Source organism: Numenius arquata, chromosome 8 (genome assembly GCF_964106895.1).
Source record: "Numenius arquata chromosome 8, bNumArq3.hap1.1, whole genome shotgun sequence".
Taxonomy (NCBI): domain Eukaryota; kingdom Metazoa; phylum Chordata; class Aves; order Charadriiformes; family Scolopacidae; genus Numenius; species Numenius arquata.
Genome location: NC_133583.1, coordinates 1,884,228 through 1,911,816, shown reverse-complemented (window position 1 = coordinate 1,911,816; position 27,589 = coordinate 1,884,228). Strand labels below are relative to the sequence as shown.

At 49.6% G+C, this 27,589-nt stretch overlaps 1 protein-coding gene across 2 annotated transcripts in view; it reads left to right on the top strand.

The window, feature by feature from the left end:
- ITPR1 (inositol 1,4,5-trisphosphate receptor type 1) overlaps positions 1 to 21,680 on the top strand; it is a 169,065-nt gene extending 147,385 nt beyond the window's left edge. For both annotated transcript variants that reach the window (XM_074151399.1, XM_074151398.1), the window contains 5 exons: positions 755 to 894; positions 2,235 to 2,400; positions 3,052 to 3,212; positions 14,124 to 14,285; positions 20,314 to 21,680. In XM_074151399.1, the coding sequence (XP_074007500.1) occupies positions 755 to 894; positions 2,235 to 2,400; positions 3,052 to 3,212; positions 14,124 to 14,285; positions 20,314 to 20,400 (716 nt within the window). In that variant the 3' untranslated portion in view covers positions 20,401 to 21,680. The remainder of the gene's footprint in view (positions 1 to 754; positions 895 to 2,234; positions 2,401 to 3,051; positions 3,213 to 14,123; positions 14,286 to 20,313) is intronic.
- Positions 21,681 to 27,589: the final 5,909 nt, after the last annotated feature.

Genomic DNA, 27,589 nt, shown 5'->3' with positions numbered 1-27,589 from the left:
TCAAAAAGCTCTGATTCTGTATAAACAGGCATCTGGTGATCTGAGCTGTGCCTGCTAACAGAAATGGAAAGAGATTTAACCAAGTCAAAGACAGCAGCTCAAGCACAAAAGAAAACTCTGCTGGTGGGGAGAGGAGGGCAGGGGGGAGGCAGAGCAGAGACCCGCTCCCATGGTCATAGAATCATGGAATTGTCCAGGTTGGAAGGGACAGTTCAGATCATCAAGTCCCATCCCTGGAAGTGTTCAAGACCAGACATGGCTGTGGCTGCCCCGTCCCTGGAGGGGTTCAAGGCCAGGTTGGATGGGGCTTGGAGCAACCTGGTCTGGTGGGAGGTGTCCCTGCCCAGGGCAGGGGGGTTGGAACTCGATGATCTTTAAGGTCCCTTCCAACTCTTAACCATTCTATGATTCTAAGTCCAACCATCAATCCAACACTGACAAAACCCACCATTAACCCATGTACCTCAGCACCACGTCTCCCCATCTTTTAAATCCCTCCAGGGATGGTGACTCCACCACTGCCCTGGGCAGCCTCTTCCAATGTTTGACAACCCTTCCGGTGTAGAAATCTTTCCTAATATCCATCCTAAACCTCCCCTGGAGCAACTGGTCGGCTCTTTGCAAGAGCTAAGGAGGTTTGCAGCGCTGGCTGGAAAGCTGGCAGTTTTTGCACAGGGGAGAGAGAAACGGAGAGAATGATTTAAAACCGATCTTCTTGCCTTTGAAACGTGTCTTTGCTTGCTGTGTTTAACAGAACTGATTGCTGAAGAAATGGAGGAAGAGAATAAAGAGCATACGTGCGAGACGTTACTGATGTGCATTGTTACTGTACTGAGTCACGGGCTCAGGAGTGGGGGTGGAGTAGGTGATGTGCTCAGGAAACCATCCAAAGAGGTACATTATCACTGAACGGGGGTGGAAAAGTGATAACCACGTTGGGCTGGGGATCTAGTTCTGCTGGGGAAAATGTGTATACACTCCCTTCAAACAGATGAAGGATCCAGCGCAACTAGAAGGGACCACGCTTTCTCTCTCTCTCTCTCTAATACGGTTAAATCTCTGTTGGATCAATTAAACAGCAGCCAGTTCAAGTAAGCTTCTACCCATCCTTTTTTAAGGGCGCTTTGAGCTTGAGGGCTGTCCAGAATGGGGCCCGAAAGAACAGAAATGGGGTAGCTGACAGTCTGTGCTTTGGGAGTTCAGGATCTGGAGTAATAAGATAAATACAAGCTAGTGAAAGAGTAGGATGAGGTAGCAGAATGAAAACAGCTGATCCCGTGCTCGTGGCAGGGGTTTTACCTTTCCCGAGCATCCCTTGGGGAAGGGTAAGATGTGTAAAACAGGGAATGAATGGGAGGACAGGGACTAAGATGGGTTGAAACTGCGACAGAAGGAAGGAAGAAAGGAAAGATGTTGCTTGAAGGCATCATCAGAGAGCGATGGACCAGTCAAAGCAACAGGAATTTTTGATAATACCCAAAGCTGCCCCTATCGCTGCTGCTTTTAGCTCTTTGTGCCCATCCGAGTCCCAGGCTGTCGTTCCCCAAAACCACCTTAGGGGGCAAAGGAGCAGCCTTGGTCAGAGTGAATGATTTTCTGTACTGTCTGCAATTTCTAAGTGTTTTCTAGTATTTAGCCTTCTTTTCAGCTTACAATGGTTTAAAAGTTATGTAATTCTTAATAGAAGTTTGGCACCCAACGGGTGGGATGATTCTGAAAATGGGGATTAGGTGTTTGGGTACTCAGGCCTGCAGTAAATATGAAATGGGTACCGGGAAGTCCAACTATAATGTCTGCATACATGGTTATTAGCAGAAATGAAATGAATAGTACTAAATTCCAGTAAAAGACTTTATGGTCAACACTGATACCATATTGATAAATCAGCAGATTAAGGATATGTATAATTTGGGTGGGTTTGCAGGGCGGGGGGTGAGGAGAGAACAGATTTCAGCGTGAAAGAGAACAGAGTCGGGCACCGTAAGCAGAAGGAGCAGCTCTGTAGAGATCCCATGCTGGTCGCTGAGTAATTTGGCTTTTTTTTCAGTAATCTTGCATTTTAGTTTCACTTAACGTTTGGGGATTTAAGTTATCACTGGAGTGCACCAGAAATGGAGACTCTAAAGGGAGGGGTTGCGGGGCGGCGTGCTCTGCTGCCGAACTGAGGCGGGCATGGGAAGGGTTTAGATGTGCACACGGTTGGGTTGTTAATTATTAAAATATCTATCTTGCAGGAACCTCTCTTTGCTGCTAGAGTGATATATGACCTGTTATTCTTCTTCATGGTCATCATTATTGTCCTTAACCTGATTTTTGGTGTGATCATTGACACTTTTGCCGATTTAAGGAGCGAAAAACAGAAGAAAGAAGAAATTTTAAAAACGACTTGCTTTATTTGTGGTAAGTGTAGAAACACACTTCAGAATAAGGGGGTTACTCTGTCAAAGTCAGAGGTGGCTGCAAACTAGCAGGAAACAGGAGTCTTGAATTCCTGGCTGTTCTACCTTGTGTTCCCCAGCGAGTCGATATTCTCGGGTACCACGTGCGTAGGAGCTTGGCAGCAGGAGGAGATGGGGAACGTATGCTCAGTACACCCTTTTTTCCTCAAACCCTTAGTTTCTGTTTCTCCTGTGCTTCAAAGAATAATTTCCTGTTGGAACGGGAGAGACTTTCATAAACAGTGTTTTTTTCCAAGGGTGCTGAGCATCGAGCAGTGCCTGTGAGAGCTTTTCCCATCAGTAGACTGGGAATTAAAGCTGCCGAGCCTTTGAGATGAGTTATGAAATCCAACAAACTGATGGCATTTTTTTTTAACCAGAAGCTTTCTGTGATGTGTAATAAGCGTGAGCAGAAGTTCTTATGCCTTCTTTCCTCTTCTCTCTACACTGTGGCCATTTCTTAGAGAGTTTACCCCTGCTGTTCAGTGTTCATTTAATAATGACTGACGTTTAAGAAGCGCAGCAGACTGTAGAAACATGTTTTCGTTTTAGAGCTTGTTTTCTTAGTCCCAGTTCGTAAATACGAAGGGTTGTGTATGTGTCGCTCTTGTAGGTTTGGAAAGAGATAAGTTTGATAACAAGACAGTCACATTCGAAGAGCACATTAAAGAAGAGCACAATATGTGGCATTATTTGTGCTTCATTGTGTTAGTGAAAGTAAAAGATTCAACAGAATATACCGGACCAGAAAGTTACGTGGCAGAAATGATCAAGGTGAGTTTGGAGTTTTGCCTTTGTTTGTTTGTTTGTTTTCCTGGATTAGATCAACCTACTGTCATATTTGGTAAATAGAGGATTCTGTATTTTATTTGTTTTGTAAGTAAAAACTTGGAGTAAGACCTTTCCTGCAATAATAGGCTTAATCCAATGCCTTTCCTTTTAGAAGCATCTTCTAAAGATAACATACTTAAGATGTACTTGGCGAGATAACTGGAGAAAAGCCCTTGGGTTGATGGCAGCACAGAGTAGGTGGCAGTGAGCAGGGATATTTAGGTAGTCGCCGTGGCTTTAAATCCGGTGAAGAGAAGCTGTTCTGTTTTGAAAACTAATGCTGAAGGGAGAATATTTTCAAGGCGGTGGAAGTATCTGAAGGTATCGCAAACAAGTTAGAACCTGTCCCAGTGTAAATACCTTAAACTGACTTGTAGGATTTGTTGTCATATGATTTTAGCTTCTTATTGTAAAAATCCAAAATTAATATCTACTCAATTGCAAGGCCTTTTAATGAGAGAATTAAAAGCCTCGTCTCTGCCAAGCTGCAGGTTCAGAGCGCCTGGAATTAGAGCCTAAACCTCAATTACCAATTTGTGTGTCTTCTGGCTGGTTAGCAAAAGCCGATTCTCATTTATAACATTTCAGTTAGTTATTTCTTTATTTGCCTTTGGACGAATAAATTGCAGAATATACTTTACTTTCTTGTCTCTAACTTTCTTGCTGCAGAGGAACAGCCTGCCTCTTAAGTGGGCAATTTGTCGTGGCCCGGTCAGATGTAAATCCCACCCAGATCTCTTCGAGGTTAAACATGTTACTTCGGGGTCACTAAAGTGTATGTCCTAGTTCTGGATTTCTGCCTCTCTAATGAGGGCTTAAAGTAATCTTGTGAGCAGTCACCTGATGGGGGATTAGCGCAGTGAGATAACGAAGCACATCGCTGCTGCGGCTGCTTTCTAGTCTGACTGATTATATTGCTCCCTCTATTTATCCCAAGCATTACTTCAGGGGGAAGCACTGCACTCTTTTTAAAGTGTTTCTGCTTTTAAAAGACTATTTTGTGTTGTGTTAAAACTGGTTTAAAAAAAAAAAAGTTCCGGTTAATGAACAATTTATTAACAAATTTATTATTTCAGATTAACAGTTCAAAGTAGATAAGAACCAAAACCCAGAATATGTTTGCAATACAGGCAAAAACTGGAGAACTTTTACCAGAATTCCCCTTTGTAGAAGTGTCAGCAAAGGCTAATTGCTGTGTGTTGAACGGGAATAGGGATAAATTATGCATAGACCAAGTGTCTCGGGCAGATGCCATTTTATATAACTGTGTGCTGTAGGTAGGGGTTTGGGGGATGTCTTGTAGCTGGTGGTTTTCTGCATCTCACGAGCCAGTTTTAAATTGAGAACTGACAGTAGGGTCTCCCTGCGATGCTGCTGGAAGCGTGGTGTGACCGTACGAGCTGTGGAATAGGAAGCAAATCGGCCTTTGACATTAAAAATATTCTTTGCTGCCCTAGAAAATCTGAATGTAAAACATGATGGATATATTGCTCTGCCAGACCTGTTTTAAATACGTCTGTAAGAGTCAGAAATCCTTTTTTCTGCCTAAGTAACTTGGGGCACAGTTCATCTTTAACTCAAACCTTTGGTCTTTGTTCCATGAATCTGGAAGGACAGACAAAAGGAAAGCCTTAAACATGTCAGTGGCTCCAAAAATTCAGAATCGCCTGTTGGAGGTGATGGTTTATTTTGTGTTTGGACAGAGGGCGAATGGGAACCTGTGGTTTCTTCACGTCTGCAGCTACCGGATTCTCCCAGAAAGCCTTACTTGTGTCATGGTTAGGTTGAAAAGGGATTTTTCTCCCCACATTTTCAGACTGAAGGTGGCACTCTAACATCTTTGATAATGACGAAGATGGGCCATGTCTTTTCCATGGGCTGTTATGTGGCACCATTGTTCGATGGCAATTTATACCCATTTTTAGTAGTTGAGGGTAGGAAGTATAACGTGCTCCAGATCATACCGTGCTGACAGAACACACCTCAAATACGCTTCACCTTTGCTCTGGCTCCCAACAGAATATCTTTAGAAAACTCTTGGATTTCTGCCTTTTGGTATTAGTTAAAAAAAGAAAAAAAATACCAAATGGCAGAGGCATTTTTTTATTTGTGGGTTGTTTCAACACCACAGAACCTTAAAAAAAAAAATAAAGGAATTTAGGACACTAAAATTATATTCACCATCAGCTTGTGAGTTGCATCCAGTGCTGCTTGTAGAGTGCTTTAAAGATATTTTAAGCGCTGTGTTATCAAAAGAATCCTGGACAGTTTCATTTCTGCCGGTTAGTGAATATTCAGGAGCCTTAAGAGTGATCTTGAATTTTGATGTTTCCCTGACTAAAAATAATGCGTGTAGAAAAGCAGTTCTGAGGCTATCCACTGTACTGGAGATGGCAGAGCTGCATCTTGCCCCTAGAATTCATCTTGTTGCCTGCAGGAGTCTGACCCAGCGTAAAGAGAAATTGCAGCCTTGAAAAATCAATGATTAACTACAGTTCTTCAGTGAATTTTATATTTCTTCATGGATAGAAGCTCATTAAGGTAAAACACAGCATGCAGAAAGAAGTCAACTTGGAAACAGAGTTTAAGGGGTTTGGACACTGTAAGCCTGGTCAAAGCAAATATTTTTAAAAAATAGCGATTTCTAATCTCCTGATTTGTAATTACACGTTCCATAATGGTTTTCTGCTATAAATACGGGTCTGTTGGTGCTTGTAATCTCAGCTTGTTTGCCCTGCGTGTCCGTGGGGAGCCAGGCTGCAGTGATTTGTAGCTGCAAGTCCAGACTTTGGATAGGAGGCCTGGAATCCATCGCCAGGCTTTCCCCCTGTAAACAGGGACAATATTCACCTCCGTCAGTAAGGTGAGCCTGTGCCTGCTGGAATACGAGATGTAAAACATGGGATATCTCAAGAATCTTAGCTGGGAATTGCCAGAGCCGTACAAGGAGCTGGGGGTAATGGCGTTGCTGGTGCTGTTTGATGTAGAAGCTGAGCTCGTGAACACACCCGAGCTGCTGCGGTGAATCACCCGCTCTCCCAAAGTCCTTACCAGCACTGGCGAGGTTGATAACCTCATGGATTCCAGGAGACGGCCAACAGAAGCTTGGCATGAAGCAGCTCATCTCCAAAATGCATTCTTGAGCCGCCTCCTGATACCTATTTAATAGCACAGACAGTACTATAGGACGTGAGGAAACATCTAGTGCTAATAGAGACGGTCTTTAACTCCTGGTGTTTATAGAGCCCTCCTGATGGCCCAGCTTCTCCTCATCTGGCTACATCGCTGCAGATGTGCGCTTAAGATAGCGAGGCTGCAAGGTGGATCAATGTCTTTTCAAAAGTGTTTATCTGGAAGGTATGCTAATGGTGCTGCAGGGCTGGTAGTCCAGTGCCTCCCGCGTTTCCCAGGAACGAAGGCGGAGGGTTCAGCCGCTGTTGTGGCTTCGTAGTCAGCGGGGAAGATCAGGTGATGTCTGAATAATACCAAGTGTGTAGGAGGTGGGGGGGATCCACTTATCGTCTTGGCCAGACATTGACATCCCCACCCAAATGACTAATGTGGACTCGGTGCAACTCCCTACAGATTAGTTCATTTAAAAGTCTTATCTCCCCATCCTGGCCTGAGAATTTCCGAAGTTTTCTGCAGTTACTGTGGCAGCCTCGGGAGCAGCAGCCCCATCCGTGAAGCTCTCGCTGGCATCTTGGCACAGGTCTGCTACAAACAGCTGTTTGCAGGCATTTAGAACACGTAAAAAATTCGCACTCCGCAGCTCGATAGGTGGAAAACCACTTCAGCTTCCTTTGCGTTCCCCAGCCGCTGTGCCTGCAGCTGCAGCGTGTGCCGTCTCTTGCATGGGCAAAGATTTGCATACCCAATTCTTGCATACCCCAACGTGGGGATTTGCATATCCACCTTCCCATCGGTGTGGGTGAGGGCCGCACGGCTGCGAGTGTGACTTCACGCACGCAGATGTGCATAGTTTAAAAAATAAAGGCTTCTTCGGAAAAGTTTCTTGCGCAGAGCTTCCCAGCTGGCTCTCGCGGTTCCCACGGATTTTTTTTTTTTTTCATCTGGAGTTGCAGCGAGCAGGATACATGTCATTAACCTCTGTTACAAAAGGCAGGCAGAGAGAGGTGCGAGGGATTGCCCAAGCGCACGTGTCCACGTCGAGGGCGCCGAGTCCCCAGTCTCCCGTTGTGTCGTGGCATCATTTGGAAATGAACCATTTACAAACAGGAGCAATGGCACAGATAGCCTTAAAGGGGTTTGGAATGGAAATGAAGGGGTAAAGATTTCCTTTTATGCCCTGATTAACCTCTTTTTGCGAAACTGTAAGTTTAAATACACTATTGGGCTTTTTCCTTTTTGTCTTGAGCTACGTGCTATACCATAATTCAAAAGTATTTCTTATGACTGTTCTGAGTGTCCGGTGTAGCCTGTAACGTCTGCCAAGATGTAAGCAAAGGCAGGGTTTCACCAGCATCAAGCTTTTAAAATTACATTCTTCCAGAAGTGCAAGTTTGACCTGAAACCTCTCCTGAGGAGTTGAACACCCAGCCACGGCTGTCCCTGTGCTCTGGAGCTCAGCAGGAGCGTGTGATTCACAGCCTGCAGGAGGCTCACCTGATGGTGGCTCTGAAGGGTCCCTGTGTCCCCAGGCTCTACACTGAATATAATTTGGCTGGAAATGGCAGAAAACTGGATTTGAACTGCAGCACCTGTAGGAATAAGCCGCGATGCTTCAAACCCGAAGCATTTCAAAAGAGGCTTAATGATTCCAGCGCTGGTGAAAGACACGCGTGCATCTTTATAAAAGCTGAAATTATAGTCTGAGAAAGTATTGGGAACTTAGTTATATTTGCGTGTAATTTGTGCGTGGAAGTCCTGTACTTTGGGGCAAAATCGAGTAGAAAAGATTTGCCATATCAATACTCACCACCCCGACTGCAGACACAGAAGAGAGCAGCCCCTACAAATAACCTGCGGGCAGTTGTTTGGCTGTTGATGAAGAAACTGGGGTTTCTTCAACTGGGTACAAGCTGGGAGAGGAGGGAGGACTGCGGAGGTCAGCATCTGAATTGGAGCTGATAGTGCTTAATTTGGTGGTATCTTCCCAACAGGCTGCACCTTGAGATGCCTTACCAGAGTGAGCCAATTTAATTACAGGGTTACAGGACAGATAATAGCAGAGGCATAGAAGAGGCACGAGGTGTATTTGGCAGAATGCTCTTGGCTGCTGGAAATACTGCGTCATCATCGGCACAGGTCCCCAGCTTTGCATTTAAGATGGTGAAGCAACTTGTTCCACCCCTGAAATCGGCCTTAAGGTGCAAACCAGAAGCTGCACGGGGAGAAATAGTTGGTCAACCTCACTTTGCCCACGCAGCCGGAGCATGCTCCCTCCTCCGGAGCTGTGCGAGCTGGCGTGCCCTGCAGCAGAAAAAAACCCCTCCCGTTGCTGGTATTCACCTTACATGGCCCAGTTCTTGGTTTTTCCCTGATAATAAACCAGCTGGGCAGGCTGTCTGTGCTGGGAATACTGGGTCAGCATCCCCGCCAAGGAGTCAAAGGTTTCACTTTGGCCAAGCGTGAGGCGGAAAAAGGGTCTGGGTGGATGAAAACGGGAGCCGAGGCTTCAGCTCAGTTTCATGTAATGGTTTGTTTGGATAATGTGCTGGGAATGGGGTGGATCCCAACGGGTGAGTGCTGTGTCCTTGCTGCTGGGGCTCCGCCAGCGAGGGGGGAAGGTTTCCAACTGGAAACCATCGATGCGCTGGGGAAAATAAACCGCTCGATCGGCAGCGCTGGCCAGGACAAAAAACACCCCGTGCCCAGGAGGTGGCCCGGGGCTGGGGCGAGGTGGCCCGTCCCCTGAGTCATCCCTGTGCCAGGGAGCCCGTGACCCCGTGCCGTGGGGCCGTGCCGGATGCGTTGTGCAAGAGGAGGTGGGTGACTGCGGCCGTGGCCACCGGCAGCCGTTCTTTCAGCCCTTTGCATGCTTAATTGTTCTGTCTTGCCCAGCTAATCGTGGTGAAACGCCTCCTACTTCAAATCTAGATCCAAACAGCCCAGAAGTAGGTTGTTGTGGAGAGGTGACAGCGTCCTTTCTGCAGGAGTAAGGAGGTCGCCCTCGGGGATTCCCACCGGGGCCAGCTGCCGCGGTCACATCGAGCTGGGTGATGCTTGGTGGGGCAGCTTCACTGCTGGTAAATACATCACTCTGCTCAAGTGAGTCACCTGCAGCAGGGCTGGCACTGGGACATACTGGGGGGATCATTTCATACAGGGACGTGGTCATCTTCCACCTTTGGGCATGGTGTCTGTCCTCCAGGCTCCCCGCTCTGCACCAGTGCAAAAGCCACATAGGTATTTAGTCGATGGAAACAGTGAAAAATGAGGTTTTTGTATCATTAGCGTTATATCATCAGCCTCCTGTTTAAAGACATGGTGGATGGGAGGGTTTGAAAGTGTGGAGGGGAGACACGGTCAGTGCCGTTCTTGATGGCGAGGGGAGAAGCATGGCTTGGTGTGGAAGAAGTGATGGGTGAGCCCTTTGCAGAAGAAGGAGGGAACCTGACGTGGGGCTTTTTCCAGGAAGCACAAGAAAGAACCAAGAGGAGTTTCAGCTCGCCACAAACAAACAAACAAAAAAAAGTAATTTTCAAAGCTCTTCACTAAGGTGTTTATTAGCTGTATGGATATGAGTTTTAACAACACATGACAGAAACTGAAATTTGCTGCTGCCGCCCTTCCCCTTCTCAGTGAGGGCTGCCAGGCAGCCTTCCGATGGCAGGCTATAGGATTTAATTTGAGCGTTGAATTAGCTCTTCAGCACCCCATAAATATTCGGCGCGGGGGTAGCTGGATAAATGGAGACCCAGCAGAGGAAGGGCGACTTCCTCAGGGTGGCCGGTGGTGAGGACGAGCCCTGGTCCTTCCCCAGGAGTGGGGCTAATGCATCTCTTGGCAGGGCTCGCCGCGGAGGTTGCCTCAGAAACCTTTCTTAGAATAAACTCTTCGGCAGAAGCCGGGAGGAGCGGGCACTTCTCAGAATGAATTGCATCTGCATCACGCAGCGCTGCTTCCTCTTTTTCTTTTTCTTTTTTTTTTTTTTTTTTTTTTTCAAATTTCCAATCGTGGACGGTCAGCATCGCCCCCATGTCTGAGATTTAATGATATTTGCTTTACCCAGAGGGACTTTTCCAACTTTACCTAGAAAAGAGCTAACCCGAAACCCAGCCCTTGCGGTCAGCCAGCTTCCGTCAGCGGCTTCAGTCGCTTCGCCTGCTGAGGCAGAGGAAGCTGCGAGGGTGACGGGAAGAGGGAGCTGACTGCACACCAGGATCCCGGTGCCTCAGCTGGCCCCAGGACCGCAGCAGACGCTGCATAACAGCATCGCTATGCGAGGTGCCAGCCCCCGGCCGGGACGGGGGGACAGGCAGGGGGAAAAAAAAAAAGGGATCACGGTGGGGAGGCAGGTTTCCCCTTCAAGGCTCGCTTAGCACCTCTGAAAACATACCCGAACCCCGTCTCCGGTGGAAGATGTGAGGCTGTATCTTTAAAGGCACCCCGGTGTTCAGCTAAAGTTCAGCAGAAACTAGATCATCGAGATATAAATCTTTTATTCAACCTTGAATAGCAGCGCTCTGCAGAGGGGCCGGGAGCCGGGCTGGCTGCCGCACGCTGGCCCAGCGGGCTCGTCGGCCACTGACCTTTCAGCATTCCTGCTTATTTCCGTTTGCACCGGCTCCGCTCCAGGCATCGTTATTTATTTATTTAAAAGAAAACACCCCCCACCGCCTCCTCCCAGCGTGGCCAGGGCAGGCAGTGGGGGCAGAAGTCTGCATTTCAGCAGGCTGGGCACATCCAGGCTCTCCAGCTTCTCTCGGCGGTGGCAGGAATAGGCTGAAGGCTTCCCACGTGAAGCCAGGGCAAAGGGGTGCAGGATGGTGTGTGCAGAGAGGAGGAGGAGGAGGAGGAAGGAAGGAAGGCGTGCCCCTGCGAGCTGGCAGCATCCCTGCTGCCCTCCCTGGAGAGTCCCAGCGGCCACCATGGGTCAGCGAGCGCTGGGGCCGGTTCTACCTGCATGGATGCAGTTTTACCAGCCCCTCTGTCCCCCCGGTTCCCCCCCTTGGGGTGTTTGCCCGGGCTGTTTGGGTGGACATCCCCTTATTTCTGGCTGGGTGGCAGCTGGACACCTCCAGGTTGAACTTTGGGTTTGAGTTGTAGCCAACAAGCTCCATGAAACCTGAACGGGAGGGCAGGTGAGGTCCGGCCCCGTGACATGGGTTGGCAAAGCGATATGTAGGTCCTTCCCCAAGCCTGTTTCTGCACAGAAAATTTCCAGGTGCCCCTGTTGGGTCTTTCTTGGCCAGTTCCAGGCTCAAAAGGGAGCCCAGGAGACTGCCCGGGCAGCCCTGAGTCCTCTCTCCTTGTTAACCTTCTCCTTTCTCAGCTTGTGGAGTTCACGTGGAGGGTTTTTGTTCTTAATCTTTCTCCATGAGAACTAGAGAGGCACTTAGTTGTTTTTTTTTCAAGTGAAAGCCAAGATTTCCCATACTCGAGTGACTTCAAGAGCTGGGGCTTTCAGAAAACCAGCGAGTAGGAAACTTCTGACCAGCCTGCAGAGGCTGGCGATGCTCTAAGGCTGGCTGGTTTGGTTTCCCCACCCGCGATTGCCCCTCACTTTCTCTGCCTGCAGCGGTCAAGTTGCAGCCTCTGCAGCAGCTACAGCCTTTGCTTGTATTGCAAAGTAACGCTGGAAAAGGTTTGGGGTGTTTCTTAGAAAGATGTCACAGGCAGGGAAAGGTTGGTGTTTTCAGGTCCTGCTCCTCTTGTCCCCTTCATCCTTCGGAAGGATGGGGCCTGGCAGCAGCTCTGGGTTGGGCTTGGGAATCTCACCTCTTTGGGAATAAGTTAAAATAATGGTATTTCCACAGCAGGTAAGGAACAGGCAGGAGCTTCAGGGCTCTGCTCCTGCGTCTGCCTAAGAACTTCAGGATGTGGACCGGAGGGTCCAGGCAAACCTGCGAATATAAATTGCATTTCAGTCTAACTTGCCTCGTCCTTGAAAACCTCTGGCCTGGAGGAAAGCGGGGAGGGAAAAGCAGTTGGTTTAGTTTGTTTTCCCTGGGTGGGGAGGGGAAGACACTAGTGCCGAGCCTGCCCTCTCTTCCCCAACCAGGATTTTACTACAGCTGGAAGAACACAGTGAAATGTGGCCTGTTACTACTATTAAATCTTAATTGTGGCACTGTCGTTTCCTAAAGTCCCAAATATTTTGGCACTTGTCTTGATAAAGGCATATTTTTTTTGGTACACACATATATATATTTTTCTTTTATTAGCAGAAACCATCTGCCCTGTAAACAGAGATCAGAAGGAAAAAAGCCTTCCTGGCAGTTCTGCATCACGTGGGGATCCTGTGGTGCACTGCACGGGAAAGGGCCCGCTTTTCTGCCTTCTCATCTCAGCAATGCTAAACTCCAGGCAGATCAGCAGCAACTAATTTAAGACGGTTGAATCTCAGCGTCACATCTGACTCGCAGCAAGGGACGGGGCTGGAAATCTCTGCAGAGGTGCAGGACCCCGATTGCAGCAGGCTGGATGCTGCTGGGGATGGAGGGGGGGAGCAGAAAGATGGGGGGAGCGGGTTGGAGTTAAGAGATTTGGGCAGGGAATGGCAAAAAGCCAAAGGGCTTGCAGGGCTGTAAAAAACCAAGCCCTAGGTTTGAGAGGAAGCCCAGCGAAGAGCCTGTCCTCGCCAAGCGGGACGAACTTTGGCCGCCGTTAATCAGTGATGGGGATCGATGGTTGGTTTGGGATACGGTGAATCCAGCGGGCTGTTACCCTTCCATCTGGTTCGTTTAAAACATTACCAGTTGCTGCAGCGTCACCTCCGAGAGCGCACACATCCTTATCTCCTCCAGCGTTTGGTTTAACTTCCATTTCTGAGAGTATCTCCAGCGTGGGAGGAGAACCAGACGAGATAGGAAACCAGTTCGGTGTTGAAATGTAAGGTGTCAAGATGCGGTGTGCACCCCTCCTCCTCCTCTCTTGTGGCTTTCTATTCCGTTCCTGCTTTTATTTTTAACGTCACCGGTGTGTACGTGAGTGCATGTGTCAGCCTCTATGTACATACCAATAAAACCCAGCACGTGTCCACTGGAGTTCCGACTGTAACTTAAAGGTGGAATATTAGAGAGTTTTTACGCCTGAACGAGAACTTTATTATAAACAATTAATTGTCACTTAATCTGGCCCACGTTTTACCCTGAATCAGCCAGTCAGAATATGAATTTTTTTTTTTTCTTTTTTCTTTTTCATTAAAAAGAAAGCATTTCAACTAGGAAAGTAGTTCCAGGTAGAACATGGTTTCTCTCATTGGAAAGCACGGCCAAGCTTTGCTCGACCAAAAAAAGCAAACCAGTTTTATCAGCAGAAAATCTCCAACGAGGACAAATTAAAAGAGGCTAAGGTGGCAGCAGATCTCTAGCGCTGGGAAATGCTCGTCCAGACGTGCAATCTGGGCTGGTTTAACCTCCAGTGTTCCGTGTATTACACTGAAGTGTATCTGAAGGAGGAATGGCTGGGGAAAGTGAGTTGCTGGAAAGGAAAAAAAAAAAAAAAAACAACCAAAAGCAGCCTTAATTTTCAGTATTTAGGTCTGAGGGGTCTCATGGCCCGTAGCGAGCAATTTTGCAGACTTTCCAGTGAGACGCAAATGAAAATAACTACCAAGGCTGCGTAGCCCAGGAGTGGCCCCGCGTGGCACTGGAGATCCGGCCGCGCTCGGGTGCGGGTTTTCAATTAGGCGAACGCTAATTGTGACCTCGTGTGTGTGATTCTCAGGAGAGAAACCTGGACTGGTTCCCCCGGATGCGGGCCATGTCGCTGGTGAGCAGCGATGCAGAAGGGGAGCAGAACGAGCTGAGGAACTTGCAGGAGAAGTTGGAGTCCACCATGAAGCTCGTGACCAACCTCTCCGGGCAGCTCTCGGAGCTTAAAGACCAGGTAAGGGAGAGCCGGCTGCGAACGTGCGGCCGCGCACCGGTACGGGCAGGACAAAGGTCCTGTGGGTACAAAGAGGTGATTTACACCTTCTGCAAATCCGGTTTCTAAAGTAACTCCGGTTTAGGAGAAGAAGTGAACAAACAAAATGTCCTTCCAAAGCCCTCTGACCCGCCTGGCAGCGCTCACTGAGCCGGCGTGGGCCAAAGTGGCCACCTCCAGAAAGGGAAAACTTGCATTTAAAATAAGTAAATAAATAAATAAAAATCAAAGCTGAAGTTGACTTAAATCAGTCGTGGCTGGTGCAGGCAGCCTGTTTGCATGTAGTGGTGGTGTTGATAGGGGTTTTAACCCCAGACCTTCGCAGGAATCCTCTTAAGTCAGAGGGTGTGATGTTGATAGAAGCGCTGCTGCGCGGACCTCAAAACCCACCGAGAAACTGGAGAAATGCTCTGAGGTGTGGTTGGTTTGCACTGGTCTCCCCCTGCCATGGCTGCTAATGCAGGTATAATTTGGTGACTGTCACACTTCAGGCTGCAGCAGGGACCGACCTACCCACAGAAATGTTTTGCGCCGCGGGGTTTATTGCTGCTGCTGAACACGGGAGCGCTGCGGACACCTCCCCGTGGTTTTTCGGTGGGCATTTCTTTCTGCAGCAAGAGTTGGAGGACTTGCGATGACTTGTGGCTGGGGCTGGAGGGGATCGTAGGGATCGTCCCCAGCCCGAAGCCAGCCATGGCTTTGTGAGAGCCACGGAGCGGGCAGGGCTTTATTTCATGTCGTCCCTACGGATTACAGCCCAACCCGAAAAGGGAAAATGCTGTTGTCGGGAGCTGTTTGTGGCGGCGAAGCGACTAGCTGCTTATCTTTATGGATTAATAAACCTGCGCTAGATGGTTCAATTAGTTAAGGTTATATAGACAGGGGCACTGGATAAAATGAATTGCTGACTTGCAGTGGGTGGTATCCCGGGGCAGCCGATGGCGTCGCAGCAGGCAGAAAAGGCCAGCGGGTTTGGGTCGTTATCTTCCCAGATGCGATGTGCCCGCTGCAGCGGGGTGGGCACAGCTCTCTCCAATGCCAGTCGGGTTCCTGCTCTCCTCCTCTGCTCCGGGCTGGCCCCGCTTTCTCCCGCAGCCAGTTATCCTCCCGGAGACGTGAGTCTCTGGAAGCCAGTATTGACCAAGATCCCGGCTCCCTGCCTTCCGATCACGCTCTGCATTTCTGATGGAGCCGGACCCTTTACCCGACACCCTCCAGAGCACAAGGAAGGGATTAACGTGGAGGGTTGGGCACAGAAATTGGCTGCTCTTGGCTGTAATTAGTTTTCAGACTCTGTGCCACGGACCCCCCCTGGTTCTAGTTGGTTTTGAGGGTGGAGGATAGAGGCGGTTGCTCTTTTGTCTGTGCTTTAATACTTGCCGGGTAGTGGTTTTTGCTGTTTTGCCTGGAAACAATTATCTTGAAACATGTGTCTTGCGTCTTCCTGCTGAAGGGTCTGACTCAAAGTGGTCTGCAGTCACCGGGAGCCTTTCCACCGGCCGCAGCCAGCTCTGGGGCTGAATGCATTTATTTCTGAAGCTTGCAGCTCTTGGCTGGCCAAGCACTAAAAACCCTTCTCGCTCTTTGTGAAAATAAGAATGAAGGATTTAGCTTTTAGGGAGCTATTTGACTGTAAAAGCAAGAGAGGAAACCAGCTTCATTAATGTTGTGATAGCTTTTAGGAATTCCCCTAAGTACCGTTACCCAGAGCCCTGCTTAGGTTGCAGGATGCTCCAATTATTTGACAAAACCAGTATATCCCTCCTCCTGAGCAGGAGCTGTCTCCAGGAAAAGGAACTTAACTCAGGGAACTTTTATTTGTATTTATTTCCTTGTAATTAAGTAAAGGGAAAACCTCTCATTCATTTGCTTTTCAAGCTCGTTAGGTTTCTGGAGACTGTAATTGTTAGAAGCTGGAATCCGGCAGGCCTGCTTTCACGAGGCAGTGCACCAGGAGCCGTTCAGGTCTTGGCCGCTTTAATTCTGTGCAAAAAAAAAAAAAAAAAGAAAAAAAAATTACAACATAATTGTCTGCAGCAGCGGGGGATTAGATGTAATCACCCTGAAGCCCTTCCCAGCGCCGTCCTCCCGTGTCACTGAGCGCGAAGTGTCTGGAATGGACTTTGGCCGCTGGCTCAGGACAGTCCCCTGGCCCCTGTCACCGCAGACGTGACTCGCTGCTGGAGCTGCTGCTGGGGTTGGCTTTGCCCGAGACACGCAGGTGGCCCGTGTGTGCCCGCCAGCTCCTGCCCTCGGTGCTCCCGCTCCTGGAGTTAACTCCAACTCACCCGTAACCTTTGGAACCGCCTCCGTGCACTTGCCGACGGTTATCGGGGAGTCCACCTTGACTCAGGTGAACTTCAGGCCCCCGGGGTTGGTTTTTTCAGTCCCGTCAGCGTTACTGCCGTAGCCGACGGCTCCCCTGCGGTTCCCTGGGCCGGGGTTTTATCCCCTTTCAGGCCCAGGCGGAGAGTCGCTGCAGCCGTAAAGCTTTTTCCAAGAGGTTTGCTCTCCAGGTAAATGTGACAGAGATGAAAGTTGCTCCGTCTGGCAGCCCTGTGCCCTCTGGAGAAGCGTTACCCGTCGTGCAGGGTTAGTAACCTTCTGCATCGACGTTGCGGTGCCATTTCTCTCCCAGCTTTACGTTCCAGTTGCTTTATTCTTCCCTTTTGTTAAAAGGCATGTCTTCTGTGGACACCTACACCACCCCTGTTCCTACACAGCGTGAAAACTACCTGTTACGCTCCCTTCTCATCGTGCTGCTTTTTTTTTTCCTTTCCACTTTCATTCCACGTGTCCCCTGAATCGGTTTATTGGCCGTGTGAAATCGTGGCGATCGGTTTGCTCAGCGAAGCTAATTAGTGTCAACTGTAAAATGAGGCGTCCCCATCACCTCTTTGCATTCCCAACTGGTGAGTTGTCTTAGAAACAAACGGTCTAAAAAAGGCCCAGCTGGTTGAGCAGGGGAATAGCTGGTGTGTGTGGCTGAGCCCGGAGAGCCATGGGAAGAGCCCTCTCCTCCTGCTCCCCGTTGCCTGTTGTGAAATGGACTTCCCGAAGCGCAGCACAGAATCACATGGAGTTGGAAGGGACCTCTGGAGATCATCCAGTCCAACCCCCTGCCAAAGCAGGTCCACCCAGAGCAGGTCCCACAGGAACGTGTCCAGGCAGGTTTGGAATGTCTCCAGAGAAGGAGACTCCACCACCTCTCTGGGCAGCCTCTTCCAGGGCTCTGCCACCCTCACAGGAAAGAAGTTCCTCCTCATGTTTAGATGGAACTTCCCATGTTCAAGTTTGTGCCCATTTCTTCTTGTCCTGTCACCGGGCATCACTGGAAAAAGACCGGCCCCATCCTCCCGACACCCACCCTTTAAGTATTTATAGGCGTTGATCAGATCCCCCCTCAGTCTTCTCTTCTCCAGACTAAAAAGACCCAAGTTCCTCAGCCTCTCCTCGTAAGAGAGATGCTCCAGGCCCCTCATCATCTTCTTAGCCCTCTGCTGTACCCTCTCTAGCAGTTCCCTGTCCTTCTTGAACTGGGGAGCCCAGAACTGGACCCAGTGCTCCAGATGGGGCCTCCGCAGGGCAGAGCAGAGGGGGAGGATGACCTCCCTCCACCTGCTGGTCACACTCTTCCTGATGCACCCCAGGATGCCATTTGCCTTCTTGGCCACAAGTGCACATTGCTGGCTCATGGTCATCCTATTGTCCACCAGGACTCCTAAGTCTTTCTCCTCAGAGGTGCTCTCCAGCAGGTCAGTCCCACGGAGGCTGGGGAGGTGTGACCTGTCACCAGGAGGCTGCGGTCACCTTCCTGGAAAGGTACAATAACAGCTCTGCCTCCCTTGGGTCAGGCGATGAGCACGGCACCGGGCTGCAGACGACTTTAATTATGGTTTCAAGAGGAATTACTGTATCCCAGTCCTTTCCCCAGCGGTTAAATGAGTGTAATTATACCCGGCCAGCCCGAGTGAAAGCTGTGGTGTGCGCAGTGCCGTGCAGCCTGTGGGACACGGAGGAGCCCTTTGGAGGTTGCCCAGAACTGCCTGTTTTGACCACTTTCTTTCCCCACAATGAACTCCAGACCCGAGGTTGGCCACCAGCCACCTGCCCCAGCGTGCCAGGGGACCCCGGGATGGGGGCGGGAAGACTATTCATGATCGCCAAAACTAGAGTTTTTAGACAAATACATTCAAATGTGTGTTACAAATGAACATGCGAACACGTTACCTCCCTTCTCCTGGAGTAACTTCCACAGTCAGTTATATTGGCTGACATTTGTGATTAAATATCTGAAAACTGAAAAAATTAAGTGGTTACAGAGTCACAGAATTGTAGGGGTTGGAAGGGACCACTGGAGATCACCCAGCCTGACTGCCTGCCAAAGCAGGGTCACCCAGAGCAGGTTGCACAGGCAGGTTTTGAACATCTCCAGAGAGGGAGACCCCACACCCTCTCTGGGCAGACTCTTCTAGGGCTTTGCCACCCTCACAGGAAAGTTTTTCCTCATGTTGAGATGGACTCTCCTTGGTTGCCCAGAACTGGACCCAGTGCTCCAGCTGTGGCCTCACCAGGGCAGAGCAGAGGAGGAGGAAACCTTCTTCAACCTGCTGGCCACGCTCTTTTTAATGCGCCTCAGGAGACCATTGGCTTTCTTGGCCACCAGGGCCCATTGCTGGCTCATGGGCAACCTGTTGTCCATCAGGACTCCCAGGTCCTTCTCCACAGCTGTGGATGGAGATGCTACAGGAAGAGCACTGCAGGGAACTTGGTGAATTCTCATAAAGAAAAATACTCTAAATTGTATCTTATGCATGAATGAAGAATTACTTTTTTGGGTGAATCAGCCTTTGGGCCAGATTTTCTGGTGCACGGTTGTGCTGCGGGAGGTTTTGTGACTCCCTGATGAGCTGGTGGGGTGCCCCAGCACCCCCAAGCTCGTTACTGCAGCCGGGGGGTGCTCACCCTCAGGGACGGAGCAGGACGTCAGCGTGGTTCGTTGTGCACCCCATCGGTGCCACCACTGATCACGGGCAACGGTTGTGGGTTCCTACGTGGCTTTGAGGGTGCAGGGGCTCTCGGTGGAGCCCAAGTGTCCAAGGAGCAACGCTAGGCTCCCCTCGGTGGTCCAGGGGCGAGGTGGTGTCCTGGCATCCTCCTCGGCAGGGCTGCCACAGGCTGTCCCACATGTCGGCTCCTCCAAAGCCAAGACACGGTGGAGAACGTGTGGAGCCATCCAGCTGTTGGCTGCTGGAGACCCTGCCCACGCCGGAGTCCTTCCTTACGTGGCGTGGGTCGGCTTCTGCAAGTCGTCAGAAACCTCCCAGAAGGTTTGAAAAAAAGAGCGGAGAATTGGATGGCGGCCACTTTTCAGTATCGGTAATAAAAACCCACGATCCGTTTTCAGGTCATGATGGTGGCAACCACCAGGAGGAAGGTCATTTTATCTGGTGGGAAGCGCTGCCTGGCAGCGAGGTGGTTAAACCTCCCCTCCCTGCCTCGCCTCTTGGCTTTTGGCAGATGGAGAGGGATGTTGGCTCCCTCCTGACTGGAGCGGGAGCGCTGGAGTCTATTCCAGCAAAGACAAGGGTATTCCCAGCCTGACTTGAGGGCTCGCCCCCTTTTTTTTTTTCCTGCCCTCTGCGTCTCGTCTGCCTCGTAGGTTGGACGGGTGACAGAGAATTGCTAACGGGGTCGGGGGGGGCGGGGGGAGGTTGCTGCCAGCTCCTCTCCGCGCTGGCCGCTTGGTTTCCCCGAGCTTTTTCCTTGCAAAAAGCGGTCGTCACCCCCACCAGCAAATTCACGGCGGCCCTTGCCCCTTCCATCCCTTGGCGCTCGGCCCGGCGGGCGGAGGAGCGTTATTTGTAGAAAAAAAAACGCGGGTTTGGGAGCGAACGCTAACCACAGCAGGCAGCGGCGGGTCCCTCGGCCAGCTCTGACGCACAGGAAGCGTCTAGGCCCTTAATGAGCAAACTTTTTAATTTTCCAGATGACGGAGCAGAGGAAGCAGAAACAGCGCATCGGTCTCCTAGGACACCCTCCGCCCGTCAACGTGAACCCGCAGCAACCGGCCTAAGTGGGGAGGGTCCCTCCTTGTGTCCCCCCCCACCCCGTCCCCAGCAGCGCCGGTGACGCTCGGCCCGGCCGCTGCGGCTGCTTCTTGTGTACGTCGGGCTCAGTTTGTAAATAACCTGTTTTTATACTATATGTATATGACTGCTACTATATAAAGTTTCGGGCATACGTGTTGTAATTTAGAGCCGTTGGCACGGGGCGGAGGCTGAAACTTTGTGCCAAAACTATCAAAATTTGCCTTTTTTTTTTTTTTTTTCTTGGAAGGACTAAAGAGAGCACCTGAATTGCACTTGAAGAGAATATTTGACTACGTGACATGTATTTTGTATTTAAAAAAGAAAAATAAAAATAGAATAGCTAGTATTTATGTTTTTATACAATCGTGCAATATGAATTATGCAATCACAATATATTTGTAACTCCTGAATGTCCTAAAGGGAGTGCACATCTTTGAATCTGGTGTGTTAGTACAATGTAATAAATGGTATAAAATTACAGGTGTAAATGAGGCTGCTGCAAAATTGTGTTACTGGTGATTTTTCATACCCTTGGACATTTTTGTACCATGTGTGTAAATAATCTTGCAATGCCATATCTGTTGCCTCTTCCTCCCAGAGATAACACTGGGAATCCGTGAGCTGTTAAATTGGTATCAATTACAAAGCAAAAAGTTACTTTGAAGCTTCCAAATGAGGAAAGCAGGAGGTATTTTTCAAGCGACTTCTTCTAAGTACCGAGGCTAGAAGAGCTCAGATGCCAGGTTTTTTTTAAACGCTAAGATTTCTTAAAGGGAACTTTTTATGCAAAATGAAGTTTGGGATGAGGATGCGCTGCTGGTGAGTGGGCGCAGTCTCCTACGGGCTTTTCGTGCCGCGACACCTAAAGCCTGTCCCGAGGCTGTCCGGGCTTTGCATTCCCAGTGTGTGGGATCCTTTTCCTTTTATTTTTTCATGAGAGACCTACGTGCCTGCTAAAGCTTTAGCGAACAGGCATCGCACCGACCCGAACCTGAACTGTCCCGCCAGGAGCGTAGCTGAGCACTGACCTGTAACGCGTGTGAGAGAGCCACTGGTTTGAGGTCGGTGTGTCCCTCCCTCTCCCTCTCCCCCTCCATTCGGTCGCTTTCTTTGGTTTCTGATTCTAGAGAGTATGAAAGGAAACTTGGGTTTGTTGTTTGTTGTTGTTTTGTGTTTTGGTTTGTTTTTTTTTTTTCCCCTCCAATCCGTTGCATAGTTTTATACATGGACCTCATTTTACAAAAGCTGACTTCTCTGCAATACTGTCTACAAAAAAAAAAAAAAAAAAAAAAAAGAAAGAAGCTACAAACAGAGCTATGAAAATTTGTAAATGCATAAATATAGGTATTTAAATAAATGATGCAAAATACTCTATGGTGAGAGGCTGCTGGTGGTTTGTGTCCCCCCTCCGAGGTGCTGTGTGGCTGTGTTTGCTGTGGTGCCCCAGAGAGCTGAGCCGGGGGGTGGGGGGGCCTTTAGGTAAGGAGGGGCTTTTCCCAGCTCCCAGGTTGGGCTTTTGGCACTGGAGCGAGTCCCTCCAGAGGCACCGGGGTCCCAGGAACCATCACTCCAGTTTGGGATACTCCAGACTCCTACCACTGAGAATTTCAGGCTTCTCATCCTCAGAGTGGAGTGTGCGGGAGTTTATAAAAAAAAAAAAAAGCCACAACCCGCTCCAGCTCCAAGCGTGGTGTGTGCAGGAGCCTTGGCTGGTGATGGGTGTTTGATTAAGATGTAGCAGGAACTCCCTGGTACAATTAATCACCGCCGTCTGAAAAGGGTGCGTCTCCCCACCACGGGTCATCGCCAGATGTCAAAGCCGGTGCATCTGAGAGGGTAAGGAGAGCCTGGCCAGCAGAGATTTATGGGTGAGATTGTGACTTCTTAATCACCCGCCGTTTCCATTCGTATCCCGGCAAATCTCTCTTCCTCCCCTCCGCAGCTGCTGGCTCCCAGGAAGGTGTGCGCGGAGGGAGCGTGAGGGATGCGACTGCCCCCCCTCCCCGGGGTTGTGCAACGGAGGAGCGGGATTTCATTCTTCTCCCAGCGGCAGAGACACGGCTCTGACTCACTCCTTCCCTGCGTGCCATCCAGGGATAAGCAGACATGGATTTGTCAGGATTCCCGGAGTCTGCGCTGCTCAGGTGAGAGGGAGGAGGCAGCGACGCAGCTGGGGAGGGCGCCCCCTCCGAGAGGGCATCCCTGCGAATGCTCAGCATCGCTGTGTCTTTACCTTAAAAAGGCAAAAAATAGCAAAAAAGCACAAACCCCAGGTCTGTGTGGTGATCAGCGTGAAACTCAGTCACAGGTGGTTGTCCTTTCCTGGGAGATGCAAAAACAGATAGTGGTTTTTCTCCCCCCGGCGCAGCTGCAGCCCGAGTGTGACCACTGCCCTGGGGGTGGGAATGGGGGTGGTGTGGGGCAGGGGGGGTTTGTCCCATGGTCACACACGGGGTTTGTGTGGTCACGCTCTTTCCCCTGCCCACACACGGGCTGTGTCAGCTCCTGGTCAGCAGAGGAAGCTTCTGCCCTCCTTCCTCCCCTCTGTCCACAACCACCTCATTCTCTTCTGCAGCTCCACGGCTGCAATGAAACTTCACGCGCACCCATCGCACGCCTTTGCTTTTCTTTTATTTTTCGGTTTTCAAGGCTTTTCTGGATTTTTCTTTCCGGTTTGGATCATTCTGGGTGTGCTGAACTACTCTGCCCACCATGGCTGTAGCAGAGGAGGTGAGGGATGGAGAAAGCCCTCTTCTGGTTTTGACCCTGCAGCTCCTGGCGTTCTTGCCTGCGTAAGGGCTTCCCCCTTCCGGACTGAGATCCGGCGCCTGGTGGCAACTTGTCATTGATCTCAAGGAAAAGCTGCATGAGGCATCTCTTTAAACACCACATTTCAGGTATTTTTTCCACAAAAGCCGAACATCTCTTGAAATCGCAAAAAGATTGTCAATTTGTAGTCTCAAAAGTGGAAAACCCTCTCCGAAACCCGAGATCAGAATCTGTAACGACGCCTTTAGTTTCTTTAGCCACGGGAGGCTGAGCACCACTCCCGGCGACACGGCAGGAGAAGGCACAGGGCTCTCACCGTCCGCCTCCGCAGAGGTTTGGCAGTTGTATTTCTTGGGGACATCAGAAATGAACCGAATGCGGGGAATCCTCCGAAGCGTTGAGGTTGGTGTGAATTGGGTTGGAAGAGCTACGAATATCAAAAGTAGCTTCAAGGAACGCAACCAGCGCTTGCAGACTGTGGTCAGGGCGAAGGAGCGGACTTTCCTCTCGATGCAGAGCCCAGGTGTGGTGGTGGCCAGGAGGAATCGGCTCCTGGTTCCAGCCAAGGACCCGGCGATGGGTGCAGAGCAAAGGGAGCTGGTGAGGGAGAACCCCTCTGGAGGAGGTCTGGGGGTGACAACGGGGCCCACCAGAGAGGGTGGGTGCTGCTGTGGAAGAAGGTGGCTCAGTCCTGGGGATGGGGCAGGGTGTGAACACGGACAGAAAGTGCTGCTCTGCTCTGGCAAGGTGCCCCCAAAGTCCTTCTGGAGAACCTTCTGCCTTGGTCCCACCTTCAGGAAAAGCGGAGTGGGCATGCCAGAGGGGGAAAGGAAGGATTTCTGGATTTGGGAAGAGGTGTCTTGTAAGGAATTGGGGTTGCATTGCCTGGAAAACAGGGATGGAGGAAGGACGATGTTCCATGCACTATCAGAGAGAAGGCGATGTTTGCTGAGGACGTCGGGAGAAGGAACCGCTCAACTTGAGTCCAGAAGGTTTAGGTCCTACACGGTGGGGAGCTTTTTGGCTCTGAAAAGTGATTCCTGACCTTCAGTAACATTAGTGATTCGGTGGCAGTGAGAGACGGCAGGTCGTGGAAGGATGGGTTCCACCTGCCTTGAGCACACCTGAGACTTCATCTGGCATCACTTTTCTTTAGGCAGAATTGCTGTTCCTTAAAGTTTGGGAATACAATTATTTTGCCTTTTAAATAAGAACTTTCATCTGGAGGTGAAAATGAAAGTGACCTTCCGAAGAGGAAGGAACAAAAAGAATCTACCAATTTTGCTAATAATGGAAAGTCCTGGAGGGGAAGGATCTCCGCGTATTCTTCAATTTGCATGAATGGCTGAGCCTGTGGATGAGAATTTTCTTCGCTAATGAAGCAGGTGACATGCTAATCAAGGCAATGCAAATAAGGGCTCCCGAAACCCTGCCGCGGCCCCCAGACCGCCCCGATGGCAAATTTCAAGCCGCGTCCTCAATTTTGCAGCAAATTGGCAGCGAGCAGGACAAAGGAGCCGGGATTACAGCCTTGGCGCCCGCGGCGGGGACTCGCCACGGGGCGCGTGTGACGGATACCTCCTTACATAAAGGGGCCTTGATTGATGCCGTGTCGGGAAAGTCACAATATAGCTCCGTGTAACAATCCAACTTGTCTCCCAGAAAGGGAAATGCTCCTACACACATGCTTAACAATAAGGTTTTTTTAAATTGCCCATTGTATTGCTGAACAAGAGAAACTTATTTGGAGTACTTTCCCTTTTACGTTTCCCACATCACCACCTGAGGTCGTTGCCACGTGTGTTCTTCGTACTCCCGCGGACCCACCAGCCCTTTTTCCAGGGGGCTGTACCCACACGGTCGCCCAAAGCCGGGTGATGAAGGGATGCCCGCCCAGTGTCCCCATGCCAAAACCAGCCAGAATAAGCACGGCATCAAGTACCCGCAGCAACACGGGCCACAAAGGGGCCATAAGCCTCCCGATGACTGATTTGGGTGGCTCTTTGTTTGAGTTGGAGGCTACCTGGCTTCCAGCCGACCTGACCAGGTTCTCACGCGCTCCGATAGAAGTTCGGTCCTGAACTGGGAATTTCCTGGCCCTGAACAGTGTAGATGTTGCTTAACCTGCCCCTTTAACGTGCTGCATTTCCTTTTACAAACAGACAGACCCACGTCGCTAATCCTTGAACTTAGTCACTCCGAGATGTTGATATTTGGAGTAAAAATCAAATACTCCGCCTATGTGAAACTGGCATTTTATAACTCCTGGAGAGATGCACTACTTCTGTGTCCAATTTTTTATTTACTACCTTTCCAACCTTCTTTCAGACTAAACATGTTAATGAGATGAATGTCAAAGCCACCCACAAGTAAACTGAGTTGTCCCATCCAGTAGGCTAATTGATTTGTTTTTAGTAACTAGCAAGGATGCTGGAAAACCCCTATAAAGATTTCATTTTTAACAAAAAGTACCAAAAACTCCACCAGTTTTGCATCACAAAGTAGTGGTTAAAGTAAAGATTTGAGTAAAGCAGCATGCCTGTGGTTTTTGTGGGTGGATGCATCTCGGAATGACTATCAATCTGTCAGAGGGGAGATCTGCATGTCATCTCTGCAGATGACAAGCAAAATCTGCAGTGACAAATATCTTTCCAGCCCTCGGCTGCGCTGGGAGCCTCATACCCCTCCTGCCATCCATAACAGCGAAGTCGTGTCAGCACGTAGCATACAAACCCACCTATTTGTAAAAAAAAAACAAAAAAAAAACCCAAACCTGAGACAAACTGAGGAAGGAAAGACAAATATGGAGCGGTGCTCTGAAGATGCGATCGAACACCCGCTGCCAAAGTGCTTAGTCATATAGAAATTCAGCTCGAAGATGCCACACCGAATGGTTGCTTTAGACCAGCCAGCCTACTTCTGGTGTGCTCTCCTCGGGGTTTTTTTTTTGCGATGCTTCTCTGCTGCCAGTTACGTGCCTGATGGGACGCTTGGAAATGAAATTATGTAAGGCTGGGAGGGAAAAAAAAACCCAGATGAGAACAACTCTTGACCGAACCAAAGCTATTCTAGGGCAGTTTGAATATGGATGCAACTGGGATTCCACCTAGAAAAGTCTGCAGAAGGAAAACGGAAAATGCCGATTGATTTAGATCTGAGCTGCTGGTAGGAAAATGCACAAAGCCTACGTTTTTGCTGCCTGTGATGAGGCTGCGGTGCCGGAGTGAGCTGCAGGGTCCCCCGGCCGCGGGGAGCCCTCGCTGCACCTCGGCTCCGCTGGCAGCTCTGCTTCCTGCACTCCGCTTTCTCGGGGAAAAATGGAAGCGGTTTGTCCCAGTGTGACACGGGAAAAAGGCCTGAAATGTCCAAAATAATCAGGAGATGGGAAAACCACCCTGTGCCCAACCAAAGTCACAATCCCAGGATGTGTTTATGGTCTGTGTGAAAACAAGTGGACAGGCTGAATAAATTGCCTCCAGGCAGGTGCTTCCCCAGGAGCATCACGGAGCAGGAGCAGCCAGACCCATTTCGAGTCCGCCTTTCCATCCAGAAGCGCTAATACCCTTTGGATCCATCTCTCAGCTTTCCCACCCTAGCACTCAGACCTTTGGGTTTTTTTCCGTTTTTCCACCCCCTTTCTCTCCGTTGTCTCATTTCAGGAATGACTTTGCAGCTCTCGCTTGCCCAGGGCCCTTCCACCGCCTGGAAATGGTCCCTGGTCCCAAGGGAGAGGGCAGAAGCGAAGCCTGTTCCTGGAGCTTATTGAGGACACGGGTTTGTTTTCATTTTCCTTTTCTAGCGCTAAGTAAATACACAAAGCACCAAATCTGAAGGCAGCGAAGAGTGGAATTGCGTATCTGTTCCATGTGTTTCAATATGACTCTTAAAATAGTGGCGATGCTGTGTTATGGTTTCCAGTTCGCTGGTGTCCATAGGACTGTTTTTACGCAACAGAGATGGAAACACAATCTGTTGAGTCTGTAAGAAACTTTTACTTATGAATGATGGGAGCAAACATCCTGCACAATTAAATTACAGAAAGCAAATTACATGCCTTCAGTGTTAGCATAGCCGAAAGTAGTTAAAAATTGCAGTTTGCCTCTATTTACACACCATGGGAGTTTTCACATCAACTTAATCACAGGATGATTCATTATTCATAAATCAGAAGAACCACCATAATCAAGTAGCACAACTACCTGCAGGATCGAAATCACGGCGTATCTCCCAGTGGTTCCCATGTCCAACCCCGCAGCTGGTGGGCAAATTGCCCCACACTTTCAAGAAAAACATCTCTCAATGATGGGAAATTTGGTGTAGACCTTTGCAATGTGTCCCATTGCACAGGGTAAATGTCCTTATTGCCTTTCCTTTTAATTTTTGCAGCCACTGAATCTCGTTCAA